We start from the raw sequence: 27895 nt of genomic DNA, 5'->3' as shown, positions 1-27895 counted from the left end.
AGTACGGTGGTTTACTTCATTGGGTTTAGTTTTATCCCTTCGCATCGTGAGTCTCTGGTTCTATAGTACAGGATGTATAGACATGTGATGCGATAATCATCATTATCTTTTCGGCAGTGAGCAGAACCAAATTGTCATAGTTGCGTCTTTAGTTCAATAGTTAAATTTAGTTCATCCATATTGGAGTCTATTCATCTCGACAAAGAAGCTTTCTGAAGTATTTCCGTCTTGAACCCAGTAAGTATTTATTGGATCCTTCTTGTATCATGAACTAGCAATTATCATGGCGAAGAACTTAATACCTCTACTGAGATCCTCGAGATCCCCACGACAAACCATGTCTTCAGATGCGATCTCAAAGAGTCGTGTTTCCTCAGAATTTTCAAACGCGATCCAAAACGAAATCAAAAGACTATCAGGAACCCACTGCTGGGTATGCCAATGCATGGATCCACAAATTGCTTATGTCGTCGGAAAGAAAGATTGCCAGGTATGTATTTTCGCAGCTAGTGTGAATAGAATAGGAGTAACATGAATGAACAGGTTGCTCTTTGGGAAAGCGCTGGTCTGATAACCTTTAGCCTCAAGTCTGTATCAAAAGAAATCCCGCTATGCCGGTCGTGTCATGGAAACTTCGACGAAGACCACGACCGGGGACTCATCATAATCCCTACAGATCTCGATTTTTTAATCGAATTTGAGCTTCAAGATCAACAGCGCCGTATCGCAGAAGTTGGATCACGTCGTCAGGTCCCTTCCAGTACTGATTATAAAAACAATGGCGGCCTCTATAGGCCTATATTTCTGAAAGAATTCCATGGCCCTGCTTTTCTCCACGCCGCCATCGATTACCCAAGGGTCTGGCATGGGCCTCCTGTGGCCATGCTCCGACGAGCCATGATCGCTCTGGGCAGTAGGCGGATCGCAATTCTCGATGAAGCCACCGTCAGTAGGCTCTCTACACTGAGAGATCTTTACTTTCGAGAAAAAAACAATCAACGGTTCCAACAAGTCACACCCAGGCCTTCTATGAAGAGTGGGTTTTAGGCCCAAACTCAACAACAGCAGATGCAAACACCGATGGGGCTATCTGTTTATGGAGAATCTCTCCCCTCACGGAGTCTATAAATAATACAAGCACACGCAACTATTTCTGGCGAGCGTGCTCTCACCAAGGCTAGTCCTAAATAGGTCTAAAGGCAAGGTCTATGAGTTCTTATATATATTCAGATTCAATTCCACTTGCAAATACAAACAAATGGTAAAATAGACTACACAACTTTACCCGGGCAATTACTGTATTTATGCCCTGGTTCTCGACACCAAGTTAGAGGCATATCTCCTGATTCATTCCACGGTACTTAAGCCCGGATTAGAGGGCGCGTCGAAACTCGGAATCATCTGGAGTCGAAGATAAGATCATGGAGGATGGGAGTCGGTCTATCAGAAACGATTTTCTGTACAACTCCACAAAATCCACGTTTTTTTTCTTTTGTCTCTTCAATATTCTTAATGGTTCATTTTCTAAGGCTCTTTTCAAGATCGAGATGATTCCCATTCAAATTTATCCTCGAGAATACTGCCACATTATGCAAAAGAAGGTTCTGAGAACCAATGACCGCAGTGATCCTATAGGCGGTGAGAACTACATACTATGCCAGTTCCAGAACTGTGATAATAGTTAATTATCAGTGATCACATTTGCTCCTTCCAAAGTCGCTGCGCCGCTTTCAAAATACCATAGAAACTAAAAGCATGATTTCCAATCCCCAAAACCGGGATGTCGGCTGGATTCTTGAATACGTCAAGAATCAAAGGCTAGCAGGACCAAAAGACTCAAACATGGGTATGCGTTTCGAGTTGTTGCGACAGTGTAACTGAATGCTAACGAGAAGTATGCAGAGAAAAAATCTTGGTGTCCACGCACAGAAACTGTTGAGGAACTCAGCAGGATTTTGGACAAAGGCCAAGTTTTAAATGTGCGAGGAACGCCAGCGTCCGGAAAGACGACATTAGCAGGGCTTCTCTACGACCATTACGTCGAGCACAAAATCCCAGTGATTCTTTTCCCTCATTAGCCTACTCCAGATCAGCGCTCAGGATCATATGCGGAGGTTATCTCGGAAAAGGCGAATCGTGCCGGGTATGACATCGCGCCTCAGACCCTTCATCGTGCAAATATTGTTGTGATAATTGACAACGCTCAAGATTCATTCTCAGACCATGGACTTTGGTTGGGCCTGATTAAATCACAGACCATGGCACACTGGGGGCCGCGTATTGCGCTGTTTTCAGCATACGGCAGCCCTACTGGCGGCCCAGAGTCTGAATATCCTTACAGCCCGCAGGGCGTTATTGGCAGTGCGCAAACGATTTCGCTTATTCCCTCGAATCAGCCATTTTCTGCGCGGGTCGGTCTCTTTTATAAAAGAGACGAGTTCGACGATGTCCTGGCCCGAGTCTGCTCTAGAATCCCCATTTTGAAGCTCGATAGCGGCGCATGCAACTATCTCTTTCGTGTCACCAGCGGACACCCTGGAGCTGTGGATGCTCTTATTTGTCTGCTGTCTGAGGAAAGTTCAAGTCCTAATCACTCTGAACGAGCCATACCTAACGGTTTGTTGCTCGATCTAGTTCTTCCGGTCACAGCTGATCCGCGGCAAGGGGCATATCTCCGAGGGAGACATCCGGGTAACGCTTGATTCGGATAACGCAGCGTTCAAGTTTCTCGATAAGACACCTTTACGGCGCTCATTTGTCAACCAGATGAAGCTGACCCCTGCGGCAGCCGAGATACTTCGCAAAGTGTTGATCGAGGGTAGTGTCGAGAGGGACTTGGAAAAGGAGGGAATAAAGACGTGCTACCAGCAAGGCTGGCTCCATACAGAACTCGTCGACTACCGCTCTGATAGTATTATCTGTGTATTCCCAACATAACTCCATGCTAAGTAAGTAGTGTTTCCCTCCGTTTCATATAGGCTTCCAAGGCCTTGTGTTCAGATCTAACTGTGAAACAAAAACAGAATTGCCCGGTACAAATTAGCAGATCCGCCCGGACAATTTCCTTGTGCTAAATTCCCGACTATTGAGAAACTAGTAGCCGCAATACTACAGCAATTCTCTCGTCATAATCTTAGAACCGCAGCGTGCCATTTTGGGGTTGGAGCCGCGTTGCGGCCTATCGAGGCCGCATACCAAGACGAGTTTTATCGCTCGGCCCACGCCGTACTTGGATATTCAGCAGACATAAGCAGTGAATGGTCTCCTAACGGGATAGGACGTATCGACTTTCACTTTGCAGCAATGAAATGGGGTATAGAAATCCTGCGTGAAGGCGACAGACTCAGTGAACACTGCGAAAGATTTCAGCCCGGGGGCATGTACTGTGACTGGATCAAGAAAAACCATCTTGTAGACTGGATGATTATAGACTGCAGAACCTCACAGGGGCGGGCTTACCAAAAGCCGGAGACGAAGCTCTGGCGAGCAGTCTTCAGCAACGAGTTCTGTGAGTTGGAAGTCCGGGACCAGCACAACACAATCGTTGTAGATCGAACCGCTCTGATGCTTTGATCGAGTTCCCAAGTTGACGACCTTTGTGACTTCTCTTTAAGTTTTGCTTGCCCATGATAAAAAGAATGCATTATTAGTGGCCACAATATTCACCATACCAATTGAGAGAGTGAAAAATTCGATAGCTTTGCCCTGGGCTATACAAACTCGTAATTTCTTTTATTGATAAAACGACAAAACTGTCCGGAGAATCCAACAGTAATTTACATAGCAATCAACGTCGATTAACTACATGGACTTACTTATGAAAGCATTAATGTAGATTGGACGTCATTTTGAGCCAGTGAAACATAAAAATAACAAAATCCAATCAACGGATTAGATTAGCCAATCTGCGCTGCAGATTCTTAGTACGCTCAACCATTTCTTGTGTGTTACCTTGGCCCTGCTGCAAGATGTCGAGGGACTCCATAACTCTCTCGGCGACAATATCAGATCCAAATGCAAACCCTCCCAGGCGCACACTCTCGCGGAACCAGACCTCGCACAGGTAAAGAAGGTCACTGGCGATGAAGCGACGGTTAGAACCCTGGAAAGGTGCCTCATCTGTGTAGTACATGGCTTCAAGAACGGCAAAGATCGCATCGTGTGGGACACCGAGGTCCATGAACAGATCCACAATCCAGTGCGATGGGACAATGTGGCGTTGGTGCTCGAGCGAATAGCGCTCTAACATGGGAATGAGCTCACGGATGGGGAATACGGTGTCGGACATTCGCAGTCGGCTTCCTAGGCTGCGAACTTTCTCGATGACCGCCTCGTAAGGTTGGGGCGAGCCGCGATTTTCGGTGGCGGCGTGCGTATCTTCGATCAGGTGCTGCCAGGTAGACTTGATGTCGGCAGCATTGCGATGATCGGCCATGTAAAAGATTTGCAGGCAGATGTCATAGTAGCTTGCGCTATCAGCATATTGGTTGAAAAGCTAGAGAGGGATTAGAATCGAACTTTGACGGAAGAAATTCAGAAAATCACTTACTTCGCTAATTTCCATCACCGCTCCGTCAACGTGGGCGAGTACTTCCCGCTTGCGTTCTGGCGTAAGGCGATCGTCGTCCTTAAGGCGCTGTAGCAGATCATCTTGAATGTTTGCAATGTCGATGAGCTCTGAAACTTCCTGGAGCAGGCGCTGTCGGGCCTGGCGTCCCACATCTGGAGTCAAGGTGGATGCGTTAGCACGGGCGCGGCCCAGGTATTCAATACGACGGCTAAGAGGTAAGGGGAATTGGCTCTTGGCAAGCAATAGCTGAACTTTAGCGGCATCGAAATAACGCTGTGCCTGTGCATAGTAGCACCAAAGTAGATCAGCATGGGTAATATCATCTTGCGCCTTGCGCTCAAGATAAGTGACAACATATGGAGACTGCGTCGAGAGGATGCGGTCATTCCAACCCTGTTCGAGATACCAGTCATACAGGCTTGTTAGGAACACCTCATCCGAGGAACCGGCGACGACAGCGTAGGCTTCGTTCCGGCGTTTAGCGACAGCGGTTAGTTGGCCATCAATGAAACCGGGATCAGACTCGGAGATCTTGTCGACAGCGATGGTCACTTTGAAGATCAAATCGTAGCATTGTTTGCGGAAAAGGAAGTATTCTTTGCGGGGGTCCTGTCTATTCGTGAGTCGATGATGTTTGTCGTGGTATGCCATGGGGGTATGAACCTGTTGGGGACGGCCGTCCATGATCCAAGAGAGCGCAAGATTGGCTCCGTCTGATTTTTCGGCAACTTTGAGTGCCAGTTCAATGGCACCTGTTATATCCAGCATTAGTAAGATCGCAAGCAGGGGGCCAAAAGGAAAAACACGTACCAGCAAAGAATTGGTTAGTAATGAACTTGTCAACGGCGGCGACAAGATAGTCCATGGGAAGTCTGTCCGCTACCTTCTGGAAAAGGTTCAAACTTTCGTTTAGTAGATTGCGGCCCAGTTCAGTATTGGCGCCTGCCTCTGTAGCACGCTTGAGCAACTCCTGTGCCTTAAAAATCATGACATCTTCGGCACTGCAGAAGCTGCCGCAACGGCGACGCAGGGCGTCGGCGACAGTCTCAACATTAGATCCCTTGGCAATGTTGCGATTTACAATACCTTTTACCAGCTCCTTAGCGATTTCATGGCCCTTGCTGGTGCTGAAAAGCTCTTCATAAGTCAGCTGGAGGAAGCGCTGCTTTGACACGTCTGGCAATGTCGCCACAATCTCATCCACACGCTCATCGAAAAGGACCAAGACGAAGGAAATTCCTTCGATGGTATGCGTCACCAGCTTTGTGAGCGAGTGCATGGCTCGATGCTCTGCTTGTAGTGATACTTGGTCGGACTTCCCAGAAACGCGGGCTAAGGCTTCAGGTCCATTCAAACCTTCAATGAAGCTCTTGTTGGTATCGAAAAACTCTTTCAAAGACGAAAGATCATGTTGAATGGTTTGGAGCTTAGCAGCAGCTATCGAGGAGGAAACTGTCATCGCACCATTAGATCCCTTGCCAATCGTGGCAATTTCCTTCTTCCAAATCGACCGGAGAAGACGTGAGATATACAAAGCAGTACCGTTGTGTCGGGACGATGGCTTAACGTCGTCGATTGTCTTGTCGACCATATTATCGTCATCTGACTGAGGCCGTCCACCAAAGTCGATGAAGACTTTGCGAGCAAATTCAAGAACATCCGGGTCGACTATCTTAGTCAATCGCTGGTCAGGAGAGATCTCGACACCCTGACCGCAAGCAACTGCAAGAGAAGTAGCCATCATCTCGTTCCGGCCGTAGCAACGCATAAATGTCTTTACTTCACCGTCAAGACCATCTTCGCTATTACCACCGCCGCGCACTAAGGACGCAAACACGTCAACCAAACGTCGGCGTCTGATGACGTGGACTCCAGTGTTGGTCAGGATAGCAACCTCAGCAGCGGGTTGATCAAACTGAATAGCCATTTCGTTACCGAATCCACCTGAAACGGCAGGAAGAGGCTTCGAGCAGAGTCCAATGTCTTCCACACGGCCGCCCAGGCTCACCCAAGTAGCGGATTCACCTTTCTTCTCCAGATTCTGGAGCTCTGAGAAACGAGCCACACGGCCGGAATCAGGAGCTGAAATGAACAGACTGTCGATCTTTTGTGTAGCGTCCTTGCAAGTGAAACAAAAGAAATAACCGGGGGGGAACCGGGCAGCCATATGGGTGGGCGCTAAAGATCGGATTGGGAGTCTGCTCCCAGTGGGCTGGAATTGAGGGAAGCCCATGTCGACGGCGTTTTCAACGGGGGGTGTTTTCACATGTTGGGCTTGCATACTGGTGGGAGCATTAACGACGTTCGACGCACCAGACCAGCTGTATGCTGCGGTAGCACTCAGGTAAATGCGATATCCAGTAGCTGTGGTGGCAACAAGATGATACCGTGATGCTTCAGCCGCAGGAATAGGACTGATAGATACAATCTTCACTTTCGGGTTCAATGTTTCATTGGATGGAATAATATGTCCAATGTTGGAGTAGATATCCAGGGCTTGCTTGGTGATTGACAATTGCATAGTGCCGTCTTGCTTCAGATGAAAAACACGTATCGTGGATTCGGATGACAGTGTGTACAGGTAGTTGCGGCTATCATCAATTACCATCTGCTCGACATGCTCCATAGATCGCTGGGTCAGGTTGGTAAAGCTTAACGATGGCGCAAAGGCATTTAACCGTGAACTAGTGTGGTTGATCTTGGCGCATCGGCCCTGGAACCAACGCTCCTCTTGTTGGTATGTTAGTTCGTAGACGTCATTGTCAGACGAGCCAGCGAAAAAGATACGGCCAGACTCAGACGATGCAAATACGTGGATATCTAGTCCGCGAATCGCGACAGTCATTCCTGTCTGGTACAAGGACACCGAAATTCCACCATTAACCATGGGCTCGCAACCCATACCCAGCAGAATCACCTCCGCAGTCGTTGAAACTACCAGCAAATGAGTGATGGCAGGGAGAAAGACTCCAGGGCGCGGTTTCACCAACTTAACGGAGTTGATACTATTGGGCTGCTCCTCAAATCCGACCAATTGAGGGTTGGGATGGGTGAAGTCCCAGATGTAGAGAGCGTTGTCAATGGCGACCCAAGCATGATTCAACTCAGCGAACAAACCCATACTGGTCGAAACCTGGGCGCGATTGTATTGATCAAAAATTTGATCGGGAATGCTGTACATTTTGACCTTCTGAAAAGGGACCCATGATTGTGATGTCGGAATGTCATATTCGGACGAGAATCCCTCTATTGCGCGCATGTAGTCAGTATCGAATCAATCTCATGGGCTGAAACGCTCAGATAATCTGATAGACTTACGTGATAGATAACTATCAAGGTCTGGATAGCGCGATTCTTGGATCAATGTATCGTTGACGGTCTTTGCACCGCGTTCCTCGGTACTCAAGCTCTGATTCTGTGTCGAAATGGCTGGAGCCAGCTTTGGGAGTGGTGTTTGCGGTATAGGCGCCTGTGTGGGTTGACCCAACTGGGCTGATGTGTGTCTCGAGACAGCTGGGGTCTGTAAATAAGCTCCTGGAAGAGCTCTCTGTGGTGTTGCCGGCGCGAGGTTGGGAAGAACAGGATAAGACATTGCGGCGAGGAGAGGGGAACCCCCGCTGGAATTTGAGAGAAAGCTGTAGTCAGAGATTTGAAAAGTGACTGAATAATCAAGGAAGAAGTTTGTAGGAGTTATGTAGGGGCGAGAGGGAGCGAGCTGTTATTTATATGGCTTTCGCGAAAAGTAGAAGTCGACTATTCGGGGAAAGCACAGACCATCTATTGTCTTCCGCTTTTCTTTCTACTATTTGGACCACTTCCACTTCCACTTCGAGTACTTCCACTTCAATTGTTGTTCCATTATGCTCAGAACCTTAGGGCTATTCCCAAAGCCCTCTCTACGCCTGGTGCGATGGAACTCCACCTCTGGTCCGGTATTGCCGCCATTGATGACGACTTTGCGAACCGATCTTAAGACAGCCATGCGAGCTAAGGACACTCCACGGTATGTAATTCCTTTGTTTTTTTTTCTCTTGTTTGTTGTTTTTATCTCTATTGACTTCTTATTCAGATTGAACGTTCTTCGAGCTCTGATCTCTGAAACCAATAATGCCGCCAAAACTGCCTCTCCCATCCAGACTGACATCCAACTTCTGTCACTCATCCGTAAGCGGGCTGCAGCTGCTAAAGATGCTGCACAGCAATTTGCTGAAGCCGAGAGGCCTGATCTGAAAGAGAAGGAAGACCAACAGATTACAATTTTGGAGGAATATGCCGGCCAGGTGGAGACATTGTCTACTGAGGAAGTGCAGGCGATGATTACACAAGAGCTTGCCCCTTTCAAAACGGCTGGCACGAAGCCACAGATCGGACAAGTCCTTAAACTGCTCTTTGGAAAGGGAGGATCCCTCGAAGGCAAGCCTGTAGATGGCAAAGAGGTTTCGGCGATTGTCAAAGATACTATCTCCGCTTGGAAGTAGCACGATGTGAACTTCCCTGTATAATATTTGTTAACAGTACAATAGATCTATTCTCTCCATTCATACCAGGAAGCAATTGACATTGATTTTATAGTCAGCAGAATATTCAGTACTCCAGAGAAAACATTTGAACGCCGAGAATCATGTCCTAAGTTACGAACAGAAGAAGGCCACTCCACCGAGAGAGGTCATCAACACTCCCAACCACCACCATCTATCTGGATTGATCAGCTCTTGCTTGATCACCAGATGAATTCCAGATCCAGACAATTCTCGCTTTTTGTGAGACGCCGCCGGCATAGGATTCAAGGTCGTGGTGGGGAGCATTCTGGGAGAGTGAGAGAACAAGTATAGAGGCTGCATGATCTTGCCTGTAATTTGCGTCAGGTCAAGTCGTTGAATGCCGTGGTATCTATCCTCTATTATCGAGAGACCCTGCTTCAGTTAGCATTACCTCTTGAAACTGGAGAAATTATTGAATACCTTGAATCTCTCCGTGTTGTTGTATCGAGTATAGCTAGCAGTGCTCTTTTTGCATGGCTCAGACAGCAATTCGCGGCCATCAACTGTGATCGGGGTGAGGATTAAAGATCCATCTGCAAATAACTCGTATGTTCCATGCTGCCACTGCATCAACCCAGTAGGACACGATGGTTCAGTGGCTATAAATATATATATATATATGAGTTTTGATTCAACTGGTTGATTCCATCGACACTTACGATTGGCCAAAGCCCTATAGTACGCCTCTTCATAGTGCCCACTCGCGTCGAAAGAGTAAGAGATACCCGTCAGGTTTGGTTCAATGAATCGGTCGTTCAGCGGATCATAGAATCCCTTTTCAGGTTAGCAATTGCTTTTCAATTGACTCTTTTATAACATACCGGTCCAGTCAAAACATCGCGAGACTTAGTAGTCCAAGTACCAACCAGCTCATCCACCGTCACCGCGGTCACAACAGTAGTTGTCACTAAAACAGACCAAATCCGAACCATGATGCCTGTGTGAAAGAAGATGTCCAGAATGGAAATTCATTTCTGACAAAATCCCTTGGTAAGAAATCCCCTTCATTCAAGTGGGGAACTAAGCAAGGCCTCAAGCATGCCGGTCCTTATGTTCCACTCTTATCATTATCGGCAGGAATGGAACTTCACTTCTCATTACTCTCTACCCCTCAATGGCTTCTCAGACAGCTAAGCGCGACCTGCGTAAGCAGTTGCGATTGACTCTAAGTAATCTCTCATCGAGCTCCATAGCCTATCAATGTCAGTTTTGAGTAATTGCAATTCCACATTGAGATATTGACATTGTCACAGCTGGGATCGCTACGGCCAAATTCCTCTCTCTACCCGAATACCAAAATGCGAAAAGCATCGCTGTCTACCTTTCTATGCCGAGCGGCGAGCTTTCCACAAGCAGAATTGTCGAAGATGCATTCAAGAGTGGTAAAAAGGTGTACATTCCATACATCCACATGTCAGACAAGGTGTCTATTATGGACATGCTATCACTAGAATCGATAACCGAGTTCAAGTCGCTACAACCAGATAAATGGGGGATCCCCTCACTACAGCCTACACAGGTTGTCGATCGCCGAAACTGTCTGACCGAAGATGGACTGGATCTGGTTGTTATGCCAGGCATGGCGTTTGACCGAGGATTCCGTCGCCTAGGTCATGGCAAAGGGTATTATGACCATTTCTTAACGCGATATTCCAATCAAAGCAGGATTATGCCATTCCTAGGTAAGAGAACCAGAGCTGTGAAAGGAAATTCATTATTTCTGACCCCTGCTTTTTGCGCGTTGCCCGTATTCAAAAAAAAAAGATAAAGAAGCAAAAAAACTAACTCCGTTTGCTAGTGGCATTGGCACTCCAGGAGCAAATAGTCTCCGAAAATATTCCAGTAGTTGCGCATGACTGGATCATTGATGCGATAGTCGTAGGGGATGGGCAATACATGGATCGCAGGTCGTAGAAAGGCGATCATATCAAAACAAGGTGGAAATCGGTGTGTCTAGAGGGGTTGGATAAGAGTGACGTTGTCGCCACGGAGCATAATCTGGCCTGTTTTGGCGGATAAAATTGTCAGCTTCTGAAATGAATTAATCACTTTCCCTTACGGGGCATAAGGAAATGCGATAAATTGGATTAAATCTCACCCAGCGGCCGGCGTTTCTCCTCTGCAAGCTTTGTGGGCAGGCGTACCTCAACGGCATTGTCAAGGACCAAGTTCATGAATTCATCAAATCCCTAAAAAGCGCACCAGTTAGCTAATCGGAGCTTTGCACACAATGGATTAATGTGCTTACTCGGAGGTTGCCCTCAATACGACAGTGGATCTGATCGTAAAGCCAAATAATAACCTTCTTATCCTTCTGGAGAGTTGAGAAAATGAAATGGATAGGAGCCAACAATGTCTTGCGGCTGGTGGGAGCCATGGTTGCAATTAGAGAGTGAGAAGGTGGGAGAAGATGGGGTTGATGAGCACCACCAATTTCCTTAAGTTGTTGTCAAGCTCTGCGTCCCGTGATTTAAATACGGTAATACAATTACCACCTGTCAAGAAACCTAACATCCCACCTTGGCTCTTTCCCACTTTAAAGTTCATTTGCAATTTCCCTTCTCTTCTCATCACTTTTTCCATTCTGCAACTCTTCAGTGCTGATTTTGCTTCGCTCAGCCTTCATTTTGTTTTCCAAATTTATTCCCCAAAATGGCCAGCAAGGATAGTGGGCAGGCATTTGCCCCGGTCCTAGCGGCCGTCGCGACAATGCAAGGCAACGTGCCAAAGGCCGAGAAGCTGCAAGCCCATGAATTCCTGGAAAAGTTCCAGAAATCTGTAAGCTTCTATCTCCTCCATTTGATTTCACTAATTAACAATTCACCTCCAGGTCGAAGCATGGACAGCGACACACGCTTTATTACAGTCATCAGACACCCCGGTGGAAGCTAAACTATTCGCAGCAACAACATTGAAGGGAAAGGTAGATTTTATAAACCATTCTCTATGCGCCGTGCAGGAATCCTCATCTGACTTAACTCGCCTCAGATTGTGTTCGATTTGGACCAACTCCCCGAACTGTCCGTCGTGGCGCTGCGCGATTCCATACTCAACCTTCTTGTCTCTTACTCCGCCGGTCCACGCCCCATTCAAACTCAGCTATGTGTTTGCTTGGCAAGCCTGGCGATTCAGATGCTATCTTGGAAAGACGTGTTGGTCACCGTGGGTTCGGTATTGGGTAGCGCCTCGGGCGACTGTTTGCTGGAATTTTTGAAAATTCTGCCCGAGGAGGTAACGGAAGGTCGTAAGATCAATCTCAGTGAAGACGAATTGATTGAAAGAACGAGGGAACTACTGGAAGACAATGCGGAACAGGTGTTGCAGCTGATGATTCAGTACTCCCAATCTTCGCCCACTGCTGCGACCAACCCCCGTCTTTTGGACTGTATCACCTCATGGCTCCGCGAAATCCCCGCCGCCCAAGTTGTCGAGTCACCTCTGATGGATGTTATCTTGAAATCATTGGAAAATGACGCATCTTTTGACGAGGGTGTCGATTGTATGTGCACACTCTATCGAGACACCAAGGATACCACCGAGTCAATCTCGGTCATTCAAGCTCTCTATCCACGATTGATGGCTCTTCGACCTAAGATTCATGAAACTGCCGAAGCGGAAGACTTGGAGGCTTTCAAGGGTATCACACGACTGTTCGCGGAGGCAGGTGAGGCATGGGCAGTTCTTATCGCCCGGATGCCAGTAGAATTCCGAGGTCTGGTGGAGGCTGTTCTTGAGTGCAGTGCTCGGGATTGGGAGCGTGAAGCAGTGTCCTTGACTTTTCTTTTCTGGTATGAACTTAAGCAGTTCATCACACTTGAACGCTATGCCGAGGCCCGCGTGCATTTCCAAGATATTTACTCGCAGCTGGTGGATATTATGGTCAAACATTTGGAATTCCCCAGCCCCGAAGACGGAGAGACTGACTTATTTGGCGGTGATCGCGAGCAAGAAGAGAAGTTCCGTGGGTTCCGCCATGCGATGGGTGACGTGCTGAAGGACTGCTGCGCTGTTGTCGGTGTTATCGACTGTCTTGCCAAGATTTATAACCTAATCCAACAATGGGTGGGCAAGTATGCGGCGCAGGCCAGTGACGATCATGTTCCACACTGGCAAGAGCTGGAGGCACCCCTCTTTGGCTTGCGGGCCATGGGTCGAATGGTTGATCCAGAAGAAAATACTGTCTTGAGTCAGCTGATTAGCCTGATTGTACAGATTCCCAATCAGGAGAAGGTGCGGTTCCAGGCCATCATGGCCCTCGCTCGTTACACTGAGTGGACGGCAGTTCATCCGGAGACTCTTGAGGCACAACTGAATTACGTTATCTCTGGCTTCCATCACTCTTCGCCGGAAGTAGTTCAGGCGGCTGCACTTGCATTCAAGTTCCTCGGAACCGACTGCCAGAAGCTACTAGGTGGCCATATTGGCCAGCTGCATACCTTCTTCGAGTCCGTACTCGACAAATTGAAGCCTACCAGTCAAGAAGAAGTGACAGAAGGTGTTGCGGCCGTAGTGGCTGTGCAGCCTCTAGAAAAGATATACGAATCATTCAAGATGTTCTGCGATCCCATCATGCAACGAATCATGACCCTGGCTGACAAGGCTCGCGAGGACGAAGATACCCAGCGAGCGGTAGCCGACCACTTGGCTCTGATCACAATTTTCGTCCAAGTGGTGACTCCCATTGTTTCCCCAGGCCAAGAAAATCCTGCTGTGAAATACTGTGGCGAGATCCTGCCCATAATGACCACAATTGTTCTGAATTTCCCCAGCGCGACTCCCATTTTAGAGCGCGTGTGCCGTTGCTGGCGCTACATGATTATTTCCTACCGAACTGCCATGATTCCACTCCTACCAATCCTAGCTCAAAGCATTAGCGATGGATTTGCGGCATCCCGTGAAGGTTGCTTCTTATGGACCACTGACGCAGTTGTTCGTGAATTCTCTGCTGGTGCTGAGTATGTGGACCCGGCCACCAGCGATGCTGTATACCAATTCTATGAGCAGCAGGCAATCGCCTTCCTCCGTATTCTAAATGATTTGCCTCCTCAGAATTTGCCCGATGGTAAGATTCATACTAAAACTACTGATTTTCTTCTTTTTTCGTCGATTTTTGCTAATTTTTTGACACAGTCATTGAGGATTTTTTCCGGTTGTCGTCTGACGCTGTTCGCTACTATCCCATGAAGTGCCTCAGTTCAAGTTTGGCCATTCCTATCTTCGAAGCTGGTCTCATTGCCCTCACCTTGGAACAGGTTGACCCTGTTATTGCCACCCTTCATTATTACCGCGACCTTTTCAGCTTCGCATTCGATAAGCCTTTGGCTTCCGATTTTTCCAGCGTGGATGGAACCCCTTACGTCAACCCTCCCGAAGTTCGGGAGGCTGTGAAGGCTCTCATTCTCTCTCAGGGCCAGGTTCTGGCGCAACGCGCTTTTACAGGCATGATGTTCACTTTCCCTGGTGACTGCTTCCCAGATGCTTCTGGGGTTATCATGAACATGTTTGAGTTGATTCCCCAGCAAACAGGAGCTTGGATTCAAACCACTCTACAGATGTTGCCAGCCGGCTCCATGAAGGCTGGTGAGGCTGAGCGGTTGCTCAAGGGCATTTCAGACAAGGTGCAGTCTGGCGAGACGCGCAAAATTCGTGCTTTGCTTCAAGGTAAACTTTTAACTCATTTCCCCTTCTCCTTCTGACTCTGACATAAACAACAGACTTCACCAACTCCTATCGCCGCCGCAATGTTGCCCCCCGAGATGGACTTGGCCGTCTTGAGGCCACTCGCTTCCGGTTCAGCGGATGAAGCTTCCTGCACATGTACATTTTGACTACCTTTTCTGGTGTTTGCAGGGTTTCGCCATGGAGACTAACAAAAAACAAGCAACCTTGGAAACCGCCGGGGCCTTTGCAAGAGACGGCAACACTAGTTGCCCTCTGATCACCAAATATTTTTATCTTCTTTCTAGCTGACTTGACAGTCAGAAATTTAGTTACGTCCCGTGATGACCGGTAGAAGCATATGAATAGACGGATTTTTTTTTTCCAAATCTTATTGATAATAATGTAAATAGTGGTCACATCTAGCAGAGACGAAGTCTCCAGCAAAAAATGATAATTTAGTCTCCTTCATTACAAGTGCGAACCTTAGAATAAGGTACTAGTTCATTCGACTAATTCTTCAAAGGTCAATTATCATTTAATACTAATCTACGAAGTTTCCTGTCACGATATTCTAACTCTGAACAGTGATCCTCGAAACGTCTCTCAATGCATGTCTTCAGGGTTTCAGTTGCCTTATGGGGCCTTATTTCTTGATTACGGATTATCGAGGACAAGATAGATGAATTCAGTAACGTCAAAGATGAGATCAACAAGAAGAAAGCTGAAATTCGAAACAAGAGAGCCGCAATCAGCAACATGGGAGGTGAGATCAGAAATAAGAGAACCGCCATAAGAAGAGACGAGGTCAAGTAAGATGAAAGATAGACTCTCTCAATTTACGAATTCATTGTGCCGAGATACTCCCAAGTCCTCCATTTCGACCTCATCGCACTGGTCCAAGACACTGGTGCACGGGAGATCTAAATACCTTGATGAAGCAGCCTCCTGGCATGGAGCCCTTTGTTGTAAGTGGATTCCTCAGGGCAGCTCAAACGAGCTATCTATGTATCCCAGAGTCTATCTTGGAGCTCTATCCACCAAGTGAACAATTTCAGCTTATCTCAAAAGTACGCGCGGTTGAGGAGAGGGTGTACGACCCCGTTTAAGACGTCGATAGGATGATGTTGTGATGGAGAATCAAAACAATCTTTATATCTGCCCAGGTGATCGTCTCGCCATATCGCCCATTCTCTGTTGACGATGGAACAATTCTTTCTAGCTGACTAGTGAGAGAGAACTTAGACTGCTCTCTATCAATCATTATAATTCAGGTATCTGTACTATGTAAACAAAGCTGATAAATGCCAGAGTCCCGCTACCGAACTCCTTGTCCTATTAAATAATCTCATGCAAAAAAGCTGCAAAAAAGCTGCAAAAATCAACTAACTGTCGGAGCTCATATATAGTGGAATATCCTTAATAGGCAAATTTTCACCTTCGTGCAATGGAATATTCTGGTAAACACTTTTCCGCCGGCGAAGAACATACATCACGACTGCTGAACCACATCCAATGCAGGATACAATAACCAGAAAAGCAATAAAGCCTTCAACACCGCGCAAGAGCTCATAGGCCTGGTATACAGCCTCTTTCGCATCTCCAGTTCCTGTACTCACACTGCTATTAGATGGAAAGAGCAGTGCTGGATCGTCTACCTCTAGACCAATCCAATTTGTCGGTAAGTTGGTGCGATGTTCAAGGGAAGTCCCCATGACTGCTCCAAATTTATCAACCACTTCGACAGAAACCCAGTCCATGAACCCATCAACGAGGAACATAGACTCAAAGCTGACCTTCTCGATATTTCCAATGAACAATCTGTCACTGCCGTTGTAGGCCCGGGCGTAGAAGTCCCAACGCGCTACGTCCGTTGCCCCGTTCCAACTCACGTAGATAATGGTCAGGAAATCGTCATCACTAGTGCCATATACCGCGGAAACGACGTTGGGTGGGGCAGTAGGTCTTCCGATCCAGTCGAATTTATACGACCGGTAACTGGAGAATCTGGTCGATGCAAACCGAGCCCACATGAGCAGATCCCCGTTTGGAGCGTGTTCCGAATGGTAACCTCTTTCACTCCAGCCGATGAAAGTATTATTATTAGAAAGATGCTGAACATTGCCACGAAGCCGGGTGAGACCACCATCTGGACGTTCTGTTCTCTTTATCACCCGTGCAGTCATGGTGTTAGAGTCCAGTTCGATATAGAGGGCAGCTGAAACCTGTTCGTCGGCGTTATCTTCATCGGCACCGTTATTCATGAGAGAAATTATATGGCGGTTACCGTCCGACTCCAGGAACCTGACGTCGTGCTGCTTGTGGAAAGTGAAGTCTTGGTCAAAGTCGGTCTCATTCCCGCCGAGACGCCACATGATACGCCCATCTCTGCCCGATATCATATAGACGGTATTGGTGAACCGCAGAGAGATGATGTAATCGCCTGCGTCGTTTTTATCCACGGCATTAATGTGCACATAATCCGATCCTGGTTTGCCATCCGGGCTTCCCCAAGCGTGGAAACGAGCCGATTCATGCAGCGGGACTTGGTCCAGAGAATCCCACTTAAATAGTACACACCCCGTCTCAACATCCAGCTCCACGAATCCGCCCGTAATCACCCAGCTGTCCTCATCCGGTCGATCCAGGTCACTCAAGTCAGTCATCCTATCCCTGTAAGTGCATGCTAGTGCAGTGCGATCACCATCTAGGATATTAAACTCGTACATATTGAAAGCACCGACATCATTGGTAACTCCTACCTGGTGTTCAATCCGGTACGTTTTTTCCATAATCACGCCGCTTCCCTTGTTTGAATTATCAAACTGATGCTGGAGAATGAATGAAAGATGAGGCTCGTCGTTTATATTCCAGTTCGCCTTGAAATCGAAGATGTTGCGATTATTGAAGAGAGGGGAGTCGGCCCATATAAGCATCTATGGTATGTTAGCTAACAATATAGAATGAGCTTGGACATCTCACTGCCCAGGTGCAAGCACATACTCCCTCATTATCGTATATATATGGACCAACCTGATACTGCTCGTACCTGTGCGTCGGAGCCTCAGGGTCAATTTGACCGTACGGCGCAACGAACCAGTAACCAGGAATTTGACGCTCACGGTCAACACTTTCAATTTCAAACTTCAAGGCCCTTATTTCTGGCAGCTAAGAGAATGTTAACACGGCCAAACAAGTTCCGACTAACAAGCGCAAATCCGTACTATGATAAAGCTTAACAAGTCAAAGTCGTTCTTTTGGGCGGCAGAAACGTGGAAAATGAGTGGTAAGATACCGAGCCATAGCATCGTGGAAATCCAAAACGAGAAGAGAAAAGAGAAACGAAAGAGATCTTCCAAGCTTGGGTCAAGCCATACGTGGGCATCCAACTTTTCTATACCCAACATCTATGGATATCCGCCGTCTTTCCTACACCTTCGTCTCAGACGACGTAATGGACCTAAAGAAGATGTGGTCTGTGGCTTCTGACAGGTTCACCCACTGATAACTAGATTCTCTTTGACCTTATATCAAAATCCTATCGGTGAGGACTCATTTTCCATTTTGTCTTCTCATCGTTCAGTCTTACAGCACCCTTTTTGATGAAAGACGCATATGTACACTAGATAGAGAATGATAATTGATTCATGAGCGGAATCAGGTCACATCTCTGTCGTCGAGTCGATGTTAACTGTCGACGCGTCTTGTGGGGCTTCATTTACGTCTGGTGTGGGGGCTTGCGTCCGCAGTACTCCATTATTCTCTATTTCTGGTATATACCATGATTTAATATCAATTGATCTAGTCTTGAGTAATCTGATATTGTACTATCCTTAAAAACTCACAGAAAAGGGACATACTTACTATACGGTCATGTAAGATGGGATGGAAGACGTTTTTTTTTCTTTTCTTTTCTTTTTTAGCACTGTTTTATACTATGTTATTAATTTTTGCAGCCAAAGCTCTTTAATTCTTTTTTTTTTTTTTTTTTTTTGGAGAGAGAATCTTATATAAATATAACTAAATGTTGTTATGTAAGAAACGTTGCGGCTGTACATGACCATGATATTATAGGCGGTGGCAGAAATGAGATCGAATTAAATTGAATACTAATATTGAATGATCCCAAATTGGTGGAATATTATTCGATGCCTGATGCCGAGTTCTAGGTGATAATATGGATAGGCATCATGTATAAGTGCCTCGGCATAAAGTCAATGACTTAAACGTAAAGAAGCTTGGATTCACCGCCTCAGCTTAAAATCAACCCCGCGTTTTCAACTTCTCCACACCGGAAAAGTACCGGGGACGTTTTCTATGTCTTATGTCTTATATCTGTTCCTGACGATCTTTCTTCTCTTGCCTGATTGATTCAGATCTGGTTTAAAATTCCAAATTTGATGGTCAAGTCTTGTGATGGCTGCCAATGGCACTGGTTGCAACAAACACCATGGCCGACGTGGAGGAACAACCCGTTAAGCGACGAATTCGAAGCCGCCGCGCCCCTCCCGATCGAAAGTTTCACTGCAGTCATGACGGCTGTGGGAAAAGCTACAGTCGTGCCGAGCATTTGGCGAGACATCAATTGAACCGTTAGCCTATCTGACTCTTACACTTGTCATCTGGGCTGATTGTTGACTTTCTTTTTTCAAGATGCGCCCAAGCAGATCTTTCATTGTGAATACTGTCCTCGCTCCTTTGGTATGAACCTCTTCCACCTAGAACGGCCTTCTCATCGCTGAGGCATCTAACCTTTTCAAAACTGTCAGTTCGCCAAGATTTATGTTTTCGCCATCAAGAGCGTCACTCCACCCGCGGCTCGCAGCTGCAAAAACGAGATTATTTTGCCCATGAAGCCTATGATGAGCGCACCAAGTCAATCCCACACGCTTCCTCCCCTTCATCGCCGTCTATCACTATTCCCGATTATCAATATATCACGGATCCGACACCCAACTCAAAGTCCCCTCCAGTCTCCGCTTACCCACTTTCTACGGGCAACGACTCTACCGGAATCCCTGTGACCTATTCTGATTTTCCGCGGGTACTTGATCATTCAGATGGAATGCTAGGATTTGACCCTATGGCGAATGCATATCCCATTTTCGGAGAAACCCACAGTAGGTCTCCATTCGCCATGGCCGACGATTTTGCAGCATGGCTCTTCAACGAACCAATGGCGCCTCTAGGATACAGTATGATGCCAGTATCTCAAAATCAATTCTACGCCAACGAGTCGCCATACACTAATCTCACTGTCATTCCTCAGCACCCGATGAGCATGACCAGCATCTTGGACTCAGGATCGCTGCCAGCCATTATCTCTGAGGAGAAAAGACAAGAGCTTTTACAGCTGATGGCGACACGATTCAATGAGGCGGCGTACTCACCAGATGCGAAGCGCAAGGATGCGCTGATGGATGGGGACCTGAATCATGACCGACATGCTTTGAGTCTGCGCATGATGCAGACGTATATCGGCTCTTACTGGTATCATTTCCATGCGCAGATGCCAATACTCCACCAGCCGACATTTGCAGCGGATCGCACGCATAATTTACTGTTGCTGGCTATTATAGCCATTGGGGCGGCAACTCTGGACAAAGTCCATGGGTCAGCGACGACTGAGACGGCGGCAGAGCTGGCAAACTTTATCGCGTGGCATCTGCGCTGGGAGATCTTTATGGATGCAGACTGTCGACCACCCGCCCGCCTGTGGGTGTTCCAGGCCTTGTTGCTGTTGGAGATTTTCGAGAAAGGGTTCTCTACGCGGGCGCTGCATGAACGGGCGCACATTCATCACGATACCACGTTGACACTCATGCGCCGAGGCAGCTCGCTGATCGGCCGGTCACCATCTGATACACCAGAGTTGAAGGAGGAAGATGAGTCGTGGTCCCAGTGGATAAAAGCAGAATCTACACGGCGTGTAGCATTTGCTGCCTTTATCATCGACTCAACCCATGCAAGTATGTATGGTCATGCGGCAAAGATCGTCGCCCATGAGCTCCGACTACCTATGCCGTGCGATGAGGCATTATGGGCCGCGACCAGCGCTGCCGAAGTGGCACGGGTGCAGTCCAGCTTACAATCTCACGGTGTCCGTCCAGTCATGTTTCTTGATGGACTCAAGCGCACCCTCAACGGACAAGCCGTCTCGATACAAACGCCATTCGGCCGCAGTGTTCTTCTGGCAGGATTATTGAGCGTCAGCTGGCATCTCAACCAGCGAGACCTGCAGATCAGCTCACTTGGAGTCGGCCAGACTCTTGATGGACGTGACAAATGGAGGACAATATACAACGAGGCATTGAGTAATTTCACCTCTGTTGAGTCCCAATCGTGCGATATTCTACATGGACTTGCCCATATGGTATCCCATGTCGACATAGTGGACCTTCAAATATTCGCTGGGGCCGGCAGGTTAATGGGACGGTCGGTCACATCACGAGATTACACCTCAGCACGGGACAAGACCAATCATTGGGCGACGAAGGCGTCTGCGCGCGATGCCACCTTCTACGCATTGAAGTTCCTATCGGCATGCTCTTCCGAATTTCACTCGGGAGAGTACGTTGCGCGCGATGATTACCTCCTGAACCGACCATGGGTCATCTACTTTGCCACACTGGTTGTGTGGTGTTATGGGTTTGCGCTGAATGGACCTCTCCAACATCCACCGGTATTGGCAACAGCTGCCGAGCGGCGATACAACATGGACCAGTTCCTGCGGCGAATAGGAGGGATTCGTGAACCTCAGGAGCTTGAAGGGATGAAAGGATGCAACGATTGTATGGGATTGCTGATGGTTATACGCGACTCGTTTGCAAATGCAAGGTGGGAGTTATTGGGTGAAGCATCCTTATTGCTCGACAATTGTATAGCAAAGCTACAGTCGTAGGAGAATTCTAACTGTATTCTAATTGAATCTTATTCCCTTTGACATCATAATTCATCTCCACTTTCTTTATTTAGCCTGCCTTAATCCTGTTTAGTGTTGGCCGCTCTTTCCTCCGTTGCCCGAACAACCGCTGATGATCCACCACGGTCCAGTTTACGACGTAGACCTACGCATTTGTTTCCTCCCCCATTCTTCACTGCCATCCATCCCCCGTCTACAATCCCAATCGAATAAACTCGATCCGTCAAGTTATGGTATGTATTGTTGACGAATTACCTTGTTCATACCAACCAATCACTCCCGCCTTCTCATCCCTGGTTCCAATTTCCCCCCTCTTCAGCCTCACCTCCTCTTGACACTTGAACTTCCACATCGTTCCTACCAGACATCATGGCTAATAGAAACGATTATCAGGCTTCTACCAACTACAAAGAAGCGTTCTCGCTATTCGACCGCCGCGGTACTGGCCGTGTGTCCGGTGATCTTTTGGGCGACTTGCTCCGCGCCTGTGGCCAGAATCCCACTCTCGCCGAGATCAGCGATTTGGAGAAGTCTATCGGTGGTGACTGTATGTGAATATCAACCTTCTCAACTGTATCACATTGCTTATGTGACCTAGTCGATTTTGATGCCTTCCTCAAGGTGCTCAACCGCCCTGGTGGTTTCCGTGAGCCCGGCGAGCCCGATGAATATTGCCGCGGATTCCAAGTGTTTGACAAGGATATGACCGGGTTTATTGGTGTCGGCCAACTGCGCTACAGTATGTTTGATAATAGCTTACGACGTATCAAGTCTAGAAACTTGCTAACCTCTCTTATAGTCCTCACAAATCTCGGCGAGAAGATGTCTGACGATGAAGTTGATGAACTCCTCAAGGCTGTCGATACAAGCTCTGGAGACATCAACTACACAGATCTTGTGCGCACCATCCTAGCCAACTAGATACCGATACCCGAAACTTGCAAACCTGTTTATTTTTTTTCACGAATTCTGCTTCTGCTTATGGAACACGGCTTTTTTCCTTTTTTTTTGGGCGAACGAGTCCCCGGTCGGGAGCTCTTTGAATTTTATCTGAATTATTCGGCGCGGTCATTGTATTCATTGATATTTTCTTGTATTACGAGATGAGAATGTATTCCTCGTTCTCTTTTGCCTTCCAAATCATACGGATCATCACCGTTCCCTTGTTATTGTCCAACCCGCCATATGTACCCATTAGTGACGCCTCGTTCTGGGGCTGATCTATTAATTTTGACCTAATATACACCAGATTCATATAACCTCCGTGAATTCGATAAATTCCATATTCCCAACCACTATCATCATTCACCGATGATTCGCTCGAGATAATTCAACCAGTTTTCTCCAAGCACCTTGCGCATCTTCGCCTCTGACCAGCCGGCCCTTGCCATGGCCTTAGACAGCTCTGCGCGTTCGCTCAGAGGCCCAAGAGGCTTGACAACCTTCTGACTGCCCCAGGGAGTCAGGCGTCGTGCATAGCCCTTATCTTTGTTGCACCAGGCCATAAAATCACTAGGCCGACCGTGGCCCTCGCTGGCATCCGAACCAATGCCAACTAGATCTTCACCAATCAAGCCAATAACATAGTCCACTGCCGCGACATAGTCATCGATCGTCGACTCATTGCCCTTAGCCATATGCGGTCCGAACTGGCTAAGCCCCACAAATCCTCCCTTCTCTCCAATGCGCCGAATAAGATGATCCGACTTATTGCGAGTGTGCTCGAGAAGTCCAGCCGGCAACACATGGCTAAAGCAGGGTGGTTTGCTCGCGTATTCAATGACATCCTCACTAGTTTGCGGCCCTACGTGCGACAAATCAACCACAATCCCCAACCGGCCCATCTCATCGACAACCTCTCGTCCAAAGCCCGTAAGCCCCGAATCTCGAATCTCAGTATAGCCAGCTCCGGAGTAGTTCTGCGTATTATACGTGAGCTGCATCTTGCGCACGCCCAGATCGCGAAACACGCGCAGGTAATCTAACTTATCCTCGATGCCGGCTGTGTTCTGCCAGGATAGTAGGACAGCCGTTTTGCCATCTTTCTTCGCCTGGCGAATGTCGCGTACGTTGTGCGCTTGCACAATTAGGTCAGAGTGCTCCTCGAACCATTTCTTCCATTGTACCACGTTCGCGATCGAGTCGCGGAATCCTTCCCAGATTCCACATGTGCAGGATACACCTGTTATGCCTCCTTTGTGCCAGGCTTCGAAGATCTCGCGCGAGAAGTTGGCGATATTCAATCCGTCGAAGTGGATAGCGTCGCGATAAATGTCCAGTGCCTCAGTTTCGGATACCATGATGCTGGTTTGAAGCGCTTCAACTTGAAGTTCGTGATGTTGATAACTACAATTTGTAGATGATTTTCTGTCGGGATAGAGCCGTCAAAGGAATAATAATCTCTATATGGAATTGACATTGGTATCAATATACATAGCGGCGCAGCACCGATAGATATCTCCTTTTAGGGGAAGGAAGCGATGGTGTCATCCCGTCAATCCTCTCTCGGCCGTTGTCCGTCGCTCGCAGTCCAAATGAATCCTTTGAGCCTGCAAGATAAAGCCCATTCCCGATTCCCGATAAAAAATGGCACGAGACCCGTAATTTAAAGCCAATGCTTAAGAAGCTTGTTCAATCTGACGGAATCAGAGCTGCCTCTCACGCCATCGCAGGCTAAAATAACTAGCGTTTCTGAGGCCTAAGGAGAGTATCGGACTCTCGCCGAATCGATCTCAAAATGCGGTCGGAGATTGATGATGTGCTTGTCAGGATCCAGCACAGAGATCAAATCGATCCTGACTGTCACCGCTGTCGTTAATATAAATGGTCTGTGTCCATTTTGGTGAAATGGTGAAGACCAAAGTTTTCTCCACCGATGATGGCCGAAAATTCAGATCAGCTCAAGACTGAGCCTGTGGTCGATGAGCGTGATTCAATTCAAAAGGTTGAACCTGTAGTTGATGAGCAAGAATTCGATCGAGGAAACTCATCGCTGGCTCCGCCAAAGACTAGACTAGCTCGTCTCAAGGCTTCGCTTTGGGATACGTGGGACAAGTCGCCCGAGGAGCGCAAGCTTGTTCAGAAAGTGGACTGGTGGCTGTTGAGTTACGCATGCACTGCATATTTCATCAAGTCGCTAGATCAATCAAATGTGAGCTTTCAATTTACTGAAGAGTCGAGCCAGTGATTAACAGATCTAGACTTCTAATGCGTACGTTTCTGGAATGAAAGAGGCGCTTGACCTCAAGGGAAACGACCTCAACTACCTGACTACCTACTGGAACATCGGCTATATCATTGGACAGATCCCATCTCAATTAGTATTGACCAAGATCCGCCCGTCGATCTGGCTACCAACCCTAGAGTTGATATGGAGTATATTCGTGATGGCACTAGCAGGCGCGAAAGACGCAAAGACAATCTTTATCCTGCGCTTTTTCATCGGACTGTGCGAAGCATCCGCTTATCCTGGTATTATCACGCTGCTAGGAAACTGGTATTCGCCACAAGAGCTGGGCAAACGAAGTGCCATTTTCCAGGCCTCTTCAAGCGCGGCCAACATGTTCTCGGGATATCTCCAGGCAGCGCTATACAAGGGCATGAATGGTCGTGGAGGTCTCGCTGCCTGGCAGTGGCTGTTCATCTTTGACGGAATCCTCGGAATCCCCATCGCTCTCTATGGTTTCTGGGCTATTCCCGATTCACCGAGCGACTCGAAGAATAGATGGCTGAGCAAGGAAGAGACCGAGCATGCTGGGGAGCGGATGAAGAAGATCGGACGTGCACCAGCGAAGAAGCTGAAAGTGCGAACCTTCATTGATGTCATTCGCTCGTGGCCGGTCTGGCTATTTTCCTTAGCATTCATCTGCCACGTCCTTGGCCTACGCATCTACTCCTATTTCAGCGTGTGGCTCAAGTCAACACACAAATACTCAGTTGAGCAGATCAACGTTATCCCCTCAGCAGGATACGGACTGCAGATCATCTGTACCCTCCTCTACGCATGGACAAGTGATTACTTCCAAGTTCGCTGGCCGATTATTGTGTTTGCCTGTATACCCGGTCTAATAGGAACAATCATCCTCTCCATATGGCCAATTCAAAACACGGCAGCAATGATGGCAGGCTGGCTTCTCACATATGCCGAAACAGGAGCCGGAATCATCTTCACATCATGGATAAGCGAGACGTGCGGTTTCTCAGCTGAACATCGTGTCATCGTGATAGGAGTGGTTGAGGCGATCTCCTTTACTTTTAATGCGTGGGTTCCTTTGCTGGCATACAACACGAGTCAGGAGCCGCGTTTCAAAGTCGGATACCAGATAGCTGCGATGTTCTTTGCGCTTGAAATTATTTTCACGCTTGTTATTGCGGTGGTTGAGAGAAGGTGGCCTGCTAGGGATTTGGCGAAGGATAGAGAGGATGAGCTGGCGCAGTCGGCTGATAATGCTATATAACGCGTTCTTGTACTATATATCTAATGTTTCACTACTAATGAATGGCAATCAGACCTTATTCTATTAACATTCGTCGTTCCAACAACAACGCACTACAACTTGCTATCCTTTGTTCGTGGACTGAGGTAGATATTGAGATTGAAGGACGTGACAGAGTCTACCTCTCAATCTTCTTCAACAAGATGTTCACTCCCAAATCTGGCAAATTGTCCCTCCTAATCTTGAAGCCCTCCGGCAAGTTTCTCTGCAATTTAATCTCAAAGTGGAACAGCAGATACGCCAGAATGAGCCGAAGTTCATCCGCGGCGAAGAATCGACCCGGGCTAGAGAGTGTGAAAAGATTAATAAGATGCATACATAGGACGAGGTAGGGGCGAGAAAACAACCTACCAGACATGCCTTCCATCTCCAAATTGAAGATAATGAGGATTAGTCGAAGTGTATTTGAACATTTCAGAGTTTTCAGACGATTGGGCAAGGTCATAAAACCGAAGACCATCGAATTCAAACGGATGCCGAACATGTTTTTGATCGAACAACAAGGCCGCGTTTGGTGTAAGAAGAACTGTACCCTTTGGAATCCGGAGCCCGTTTTTGAAATGAAAGTCCTTCTTGACGACACGGGGTGTTCCGGCTAGATCAAAGCAGTTGTATCGATGTGATTCCTTGATAAAGCTGTCTAGTTTCTTCATCGAGTCGATACCTTCTTTGGTCCAAGTGTTGTTGTTGGACTTCAGGATGGAGACAACCTCTTGTCTGATTAGATTGACGTATTCTGGTCTGATTGCAAGCTCGCAGATGCATTGGACGAGCACCACGGTGGTGTTGAAACTAGCTCCGAATGTATTTGCGGCGAGAAGCTGGGCGATGTCTAATTCATTCAGTTCGTTGTTTGTGCTCTGGGACCACCGCCAGAACCAATCTGTCAAGTCCTACACATAGAGTGGTTTAGCTAAGGTAGAAGAAGCAAGAGTGAGATTGAAAAAAGGGGTTTGAGCAAAAGGAACAAAAAGAGGGTTATTAATAACTCACTTCAGGCTGCTTTCCTTCCTTTTCCATCTTTTCTGACTTGGTCTTTCGTCTATTGATAAGATCCAGAATGAGGTTCTGCATTCTATTTGAGAGCTCAACCACCCTAGATGAACGTGCTATAATCCTGTTAAAGAGTAACACCAAAATTAGGGCAGAAACAGAAAAAAAAGAACATAAAGAACATATACTTACGGTCTCAGAAATTCCGGAAACCCTCTGATATACGGGCCCCCAACTATCATCTCCGCAGTGTAATCACAAAAAAGATCGATGTTCGCCGGATCTCGACAATCATCTCCAATCAGTAGCTTTGCAACAAGACCCATTACAAGACGTCTTGAGACTGTGTAGCAGTCAAGTGCATTCCAGCTATCATCAACCTTCATTTGTTCATTTACTTCCCGGCCGAACGAGTATTCAAGCTCCTCAACAAAGCTTGGAAAATAATTGTCTGTCGATCTAGTGCGGGTTCGAGACCAAGTGAGAGCTTTGCTCATCATTGAGCTTGGGATTTTATGGAATAAGCCGGGTGCTGTATACTTTGACTGGAAGAACTACAACACATTTATCCATTAATCAATTGTGTCTATACTCAATTAGGTTAAAAGATCACCTACTCCTTGGATTGGAGCTGTAGAGGACAGGTACTCATCGGGAGCATTAAGATACTCCCTGATCATGGCATCGTTGCAAATACAGACATCCCAGCCAGTCG

The 27895-nt window shown here is 47.4% G+C and overlaps 14 protein-coding genes across 14 annotated transcripts; 8 read left to right on the top strand and 6 right to left on the bottom strand.

Moving 5' to 3' along the window:
• Nucleotides 1-337: 337 nt before the first annotated feature.
• Nucleotides 338-1047, top strand: N7495_009033 (uncharacterized protein; the record flags this gene model as incomplete). Its single annotated transcript, XM_057211684.1, has 2 exons — nucleotides 338-490; nucleotides 520-1047. The coding sequence occupies 2 exons, from the start codon at nucleotides 338-340 to the stop codon at nucleotides 1045-1047; spliced, it is 681 nt and encodes a 226-aa protein (XP_057061227.1).
• Nucleotides 1048-1755: 708 nt separating this feature from the next.
• N7495_009032 (uncharacterized protein) lies at nucleotides 1756-3573 on the top strand (the record flags this gene model as incomplete). Its single annotated transcript, XM_057211683.1, has 5 exons — nucleotides 1756-1846; nucleotides 1930-2057; nucleotides 2079-2543; nucleotides 2635-2911; nucleotides 3047-3573. The coding sequence occupies 5 exons, from the start codon at nucleotides 1756-1758 to the stop codon at nucleotides 3571-3573; spliced, it is 1488 nt and encodes a 495-aa protein (XP_057061226.1).
• Nucleotides 3574-3883: 310 nt separating this feature from the next.
• On the bottom strand, nucleotides 3884-8162 carry N7495_009031 (putative non-repetitive nucleoporin; the record flags this gene model as incomplete). The annotated part of the gene is made up of 4 exons (XM_057211682.1): nucleotides 3884-4495; nucleotides 4550-5322; nucleotides 5381-7816; nucleotides 7889-8162. The coding sequence occupies 4 exons, from the start codon at nucleotides 8160-8162 to the stop codon at nucleotides 3884-3886; spliced, it is 4095 nt and encodes a 1364-aa protein (XP_057061225.1).
• A 268-nt stretch (nucleotides 8163-8430) lies between these two features.
• N7495_009030 (uncharacterized protein) lies at nucleotides 8431-9048 on the top strand (the record flags this gene model as incomplete). Its single annotated transcript, XM_057211681.1, has 2 exons — nucleotides 8431-8573; nucleotides 8640-9048. 2 exons carry the CDS (start codon nucleotides 8431-8433, stop codon nucleotides 9046-9048), a joined length of 552 nt encoding a protein of 183 aa, XP_057061224.1.
• A 153-nt stretch (nucleotides 9049-9201) lies between these two features.
• N7495_009029 (Protein r.t1.c1) lies at nucleotides 9202-10043 on the bottom strand (the record flags this gene model as incomplete). Its single annotated transcript, XM_057211680.1, has 4 exons — nucleotides 9202-9483; nucleotides 9532-9710; nucleotides 9771-9885; nucleotides 9933-10043. 4 exons carry the CDS (start codon nucleotides 10041-10043, stop codon nucleotides 9202-9204), a joined length of 687 nt encoding a protein of 228 aa, XP_057061223.1.
• Nucleotides 10044-10225: 182 nt separating this feature from the next.
• N7495_009028 (5-formyltetrahydrofolate cyclo-ligase) lies at nucleotides 10226-11025 on the top strand (the record flags this gene model as incomplete). The annotated part of the gene is made up of 3 exons (XM_057211679.1): nucleotides 10226-10313; nucleotides 10365-10793; nucleotides 10910-11025. The coding sequence occupies 3 exons, from the start codon at nucleotides 10226-10228 to the stop codon at nucleotides 11023-11025; spliced, it is 633 nt and encodes a 210-aa protein (XP_057061222.1).
• Nucleotides 11026-11198: 173 nt separating this feature from the next.
• N7495_009027 (uncharacterized protein) lies at nucleotides 11199-11488 on the bottom strand (the record flags this gene model as incomplete). The annotated part of the gene is made up of 2 exons (XM_057211678.1): nucleotides 11199-11300; nucleotides 11360-11488. The coding sequence occupies 2 exons, from the start codon at nucleotides 11486-11488 to the stop codon at nucleotides 11199-11201; spliced, it is 231 nt and encodes a 76-aa protein (XP_057061221.1).
• A 275-nt stretch (nucleotides 11489-11763) lies between these two features.
• Nucleotides 11764-14914, top strand: N7495_009026 (mRNA transport regulator MTR10; the record flags this gene model as incomplete). The annotated part of the gene is made up of 5 exons (XM_057211677.1): nucleotides 11764-11889; nucleotides 11942-12034; nucleotides 12100-14173; nucleotides 14242-14772; nucleotides 14826-14914. 5 exons carry the CDS (start codon nucleotides 11764-11766, stop codon nucleotides 14912-14914), a joined length of 2913 nt encoding a protein of 970 aa, XP_057061220.1.
• A 1240-nt stretch (nucleotides 14915-16154) lies between these two features.
• On the bottom strand, nucleotides 16155-18077 carry N7495_009025 (uncharacterized protein; the record flags this gene model as incomplete). The annotated part of the gene is made up of 3 exons (XM_057211676.1): nucleotides 16155-17705; nucleotides 17773-17937; nucleotides 17994-18077. The coding sequence occupies 3 exons, from the start codon at nucleotides 18075-18077 to the stop codon at nucleotides 16155-16157; spliced, it is 1800 nt and encodes a 599-aa protein (XP_057061219.1).
• A 1142-nt stretch (nucleotides 18078-19219) lies between these two features.
• N7495_009024 (putative C2H2 finger domain protein) lies at nucleotides 19220-21670 on the top strand (the record flags this gene model as incomplete). Its single annotated transcript, XM_057211675.1, has 3 exons — nucleotides 19220-19361; nucleotides 19423-19470; nucleotides 19539-21670. The coding sequence occupies 3 exons, from the start codon at nucleotides 19220-19222 to the stop codon at nucleotides 21668-21670; spliced, it is 2322 nt and encodes a 773-aa protein (XP_057061218.1).
• A 390-nt stretch (nucleotides 21671-22060) lies between these two features.
• N7495_009023 (uncharacterized protein) lies at nucleotides 22061-22612 on the top strand (the record flags this gene model as incomplete). The annotated part of the gene is made up of 3 exons (XM_057211674.1): nucleotides 22061-22238; nucleotides 22290-22430; nucleotides 22491-22612. The coding sequence occupies 3 exons, from the start codon at nucleotides 22061-22063 to the stop codon at nucleotides 22610-22612; spliced, it is 441 nt and encodes a 146-aa protein (XP_057061217.1).
• A 380-nt stretch (nucleotides 22613-22992) lies between these two features.
• Nucleotides 22993-23991, bottom strand: N7495_009022 (uncharacterized protein; the record flags this gene model as incomplete). Its single annotated transcript, XM_057211673.1, has 1 exon — nucleotides 22993-23991. One exon carries the CDS (start codon nucleotides 23989-23991, stop codon nucleotides 22993-22995), a length of 999 nt encoding a protein of 332 aa, XP_057061216.1.
• Nucleotides 23992-24566: 575 nt separating this feature from the next.
• On the top strand, nucleotides 24567-26148 carry N7495_009021 (Major facilitator superfamily domain general substrate transporter; the record flags this gene model as incomplete). The annotated part of the gene is made up of 2 exons (XM_057211672.1): nucleotides 24567-24842; nucleotides 24892-26148. The coding sequence occupies 2 exons, from the start codon at nucleotides 24567-24569 to the stop codon at nucleotides 26146-26148; spliced, it is 1533 nt and encodes a 510-aa protein (XP_057061215.1).
• Nucleotides 26149-26305: 157 nt separating this feature from the next.
• N7495_009020 (cytochrome P450) lies at nucleotides 26306-27680 on the bottom strand (the record flags this gene model as incomplete). Its single annotated transcript, XM_057211671.1, has 4 exons — nucleotides 26306-26471; nucleotides 26539-27080; nucleotides 27181-27304; nucleotides 27373-27680. 4 exons carry the CDS (start codon nucleotides 27678-27680, stop codon nucleotides 26306-26308), a joined length of 1140 nt encoding a protein of 379 aa, XP_057061214.1.
• Between the last annotated feature and the right edge of the window lie 215 nt (nucleotides 27681-27895).

This window comes from Penicillium taxi (assembly GCF_028828555.1).
Source record: "Penicillium taxi strain IBT 34144 chromosome Unknown utg000005l_segment0_segment0, whole genome shotgun sequence".
Classification (NCBI taxonomy): domain Eukaryota; kingdom Fungi; phylum Ascomycota; class Eurotiomycetes; order Eurotiales; family Aspergillaceae; genus Penicillium; species Penicillium taxi.
Note: the sequence above shows the minus strand (reverse complement) of the source record. Positions and strands in the feature narration are given on the sequence as shown.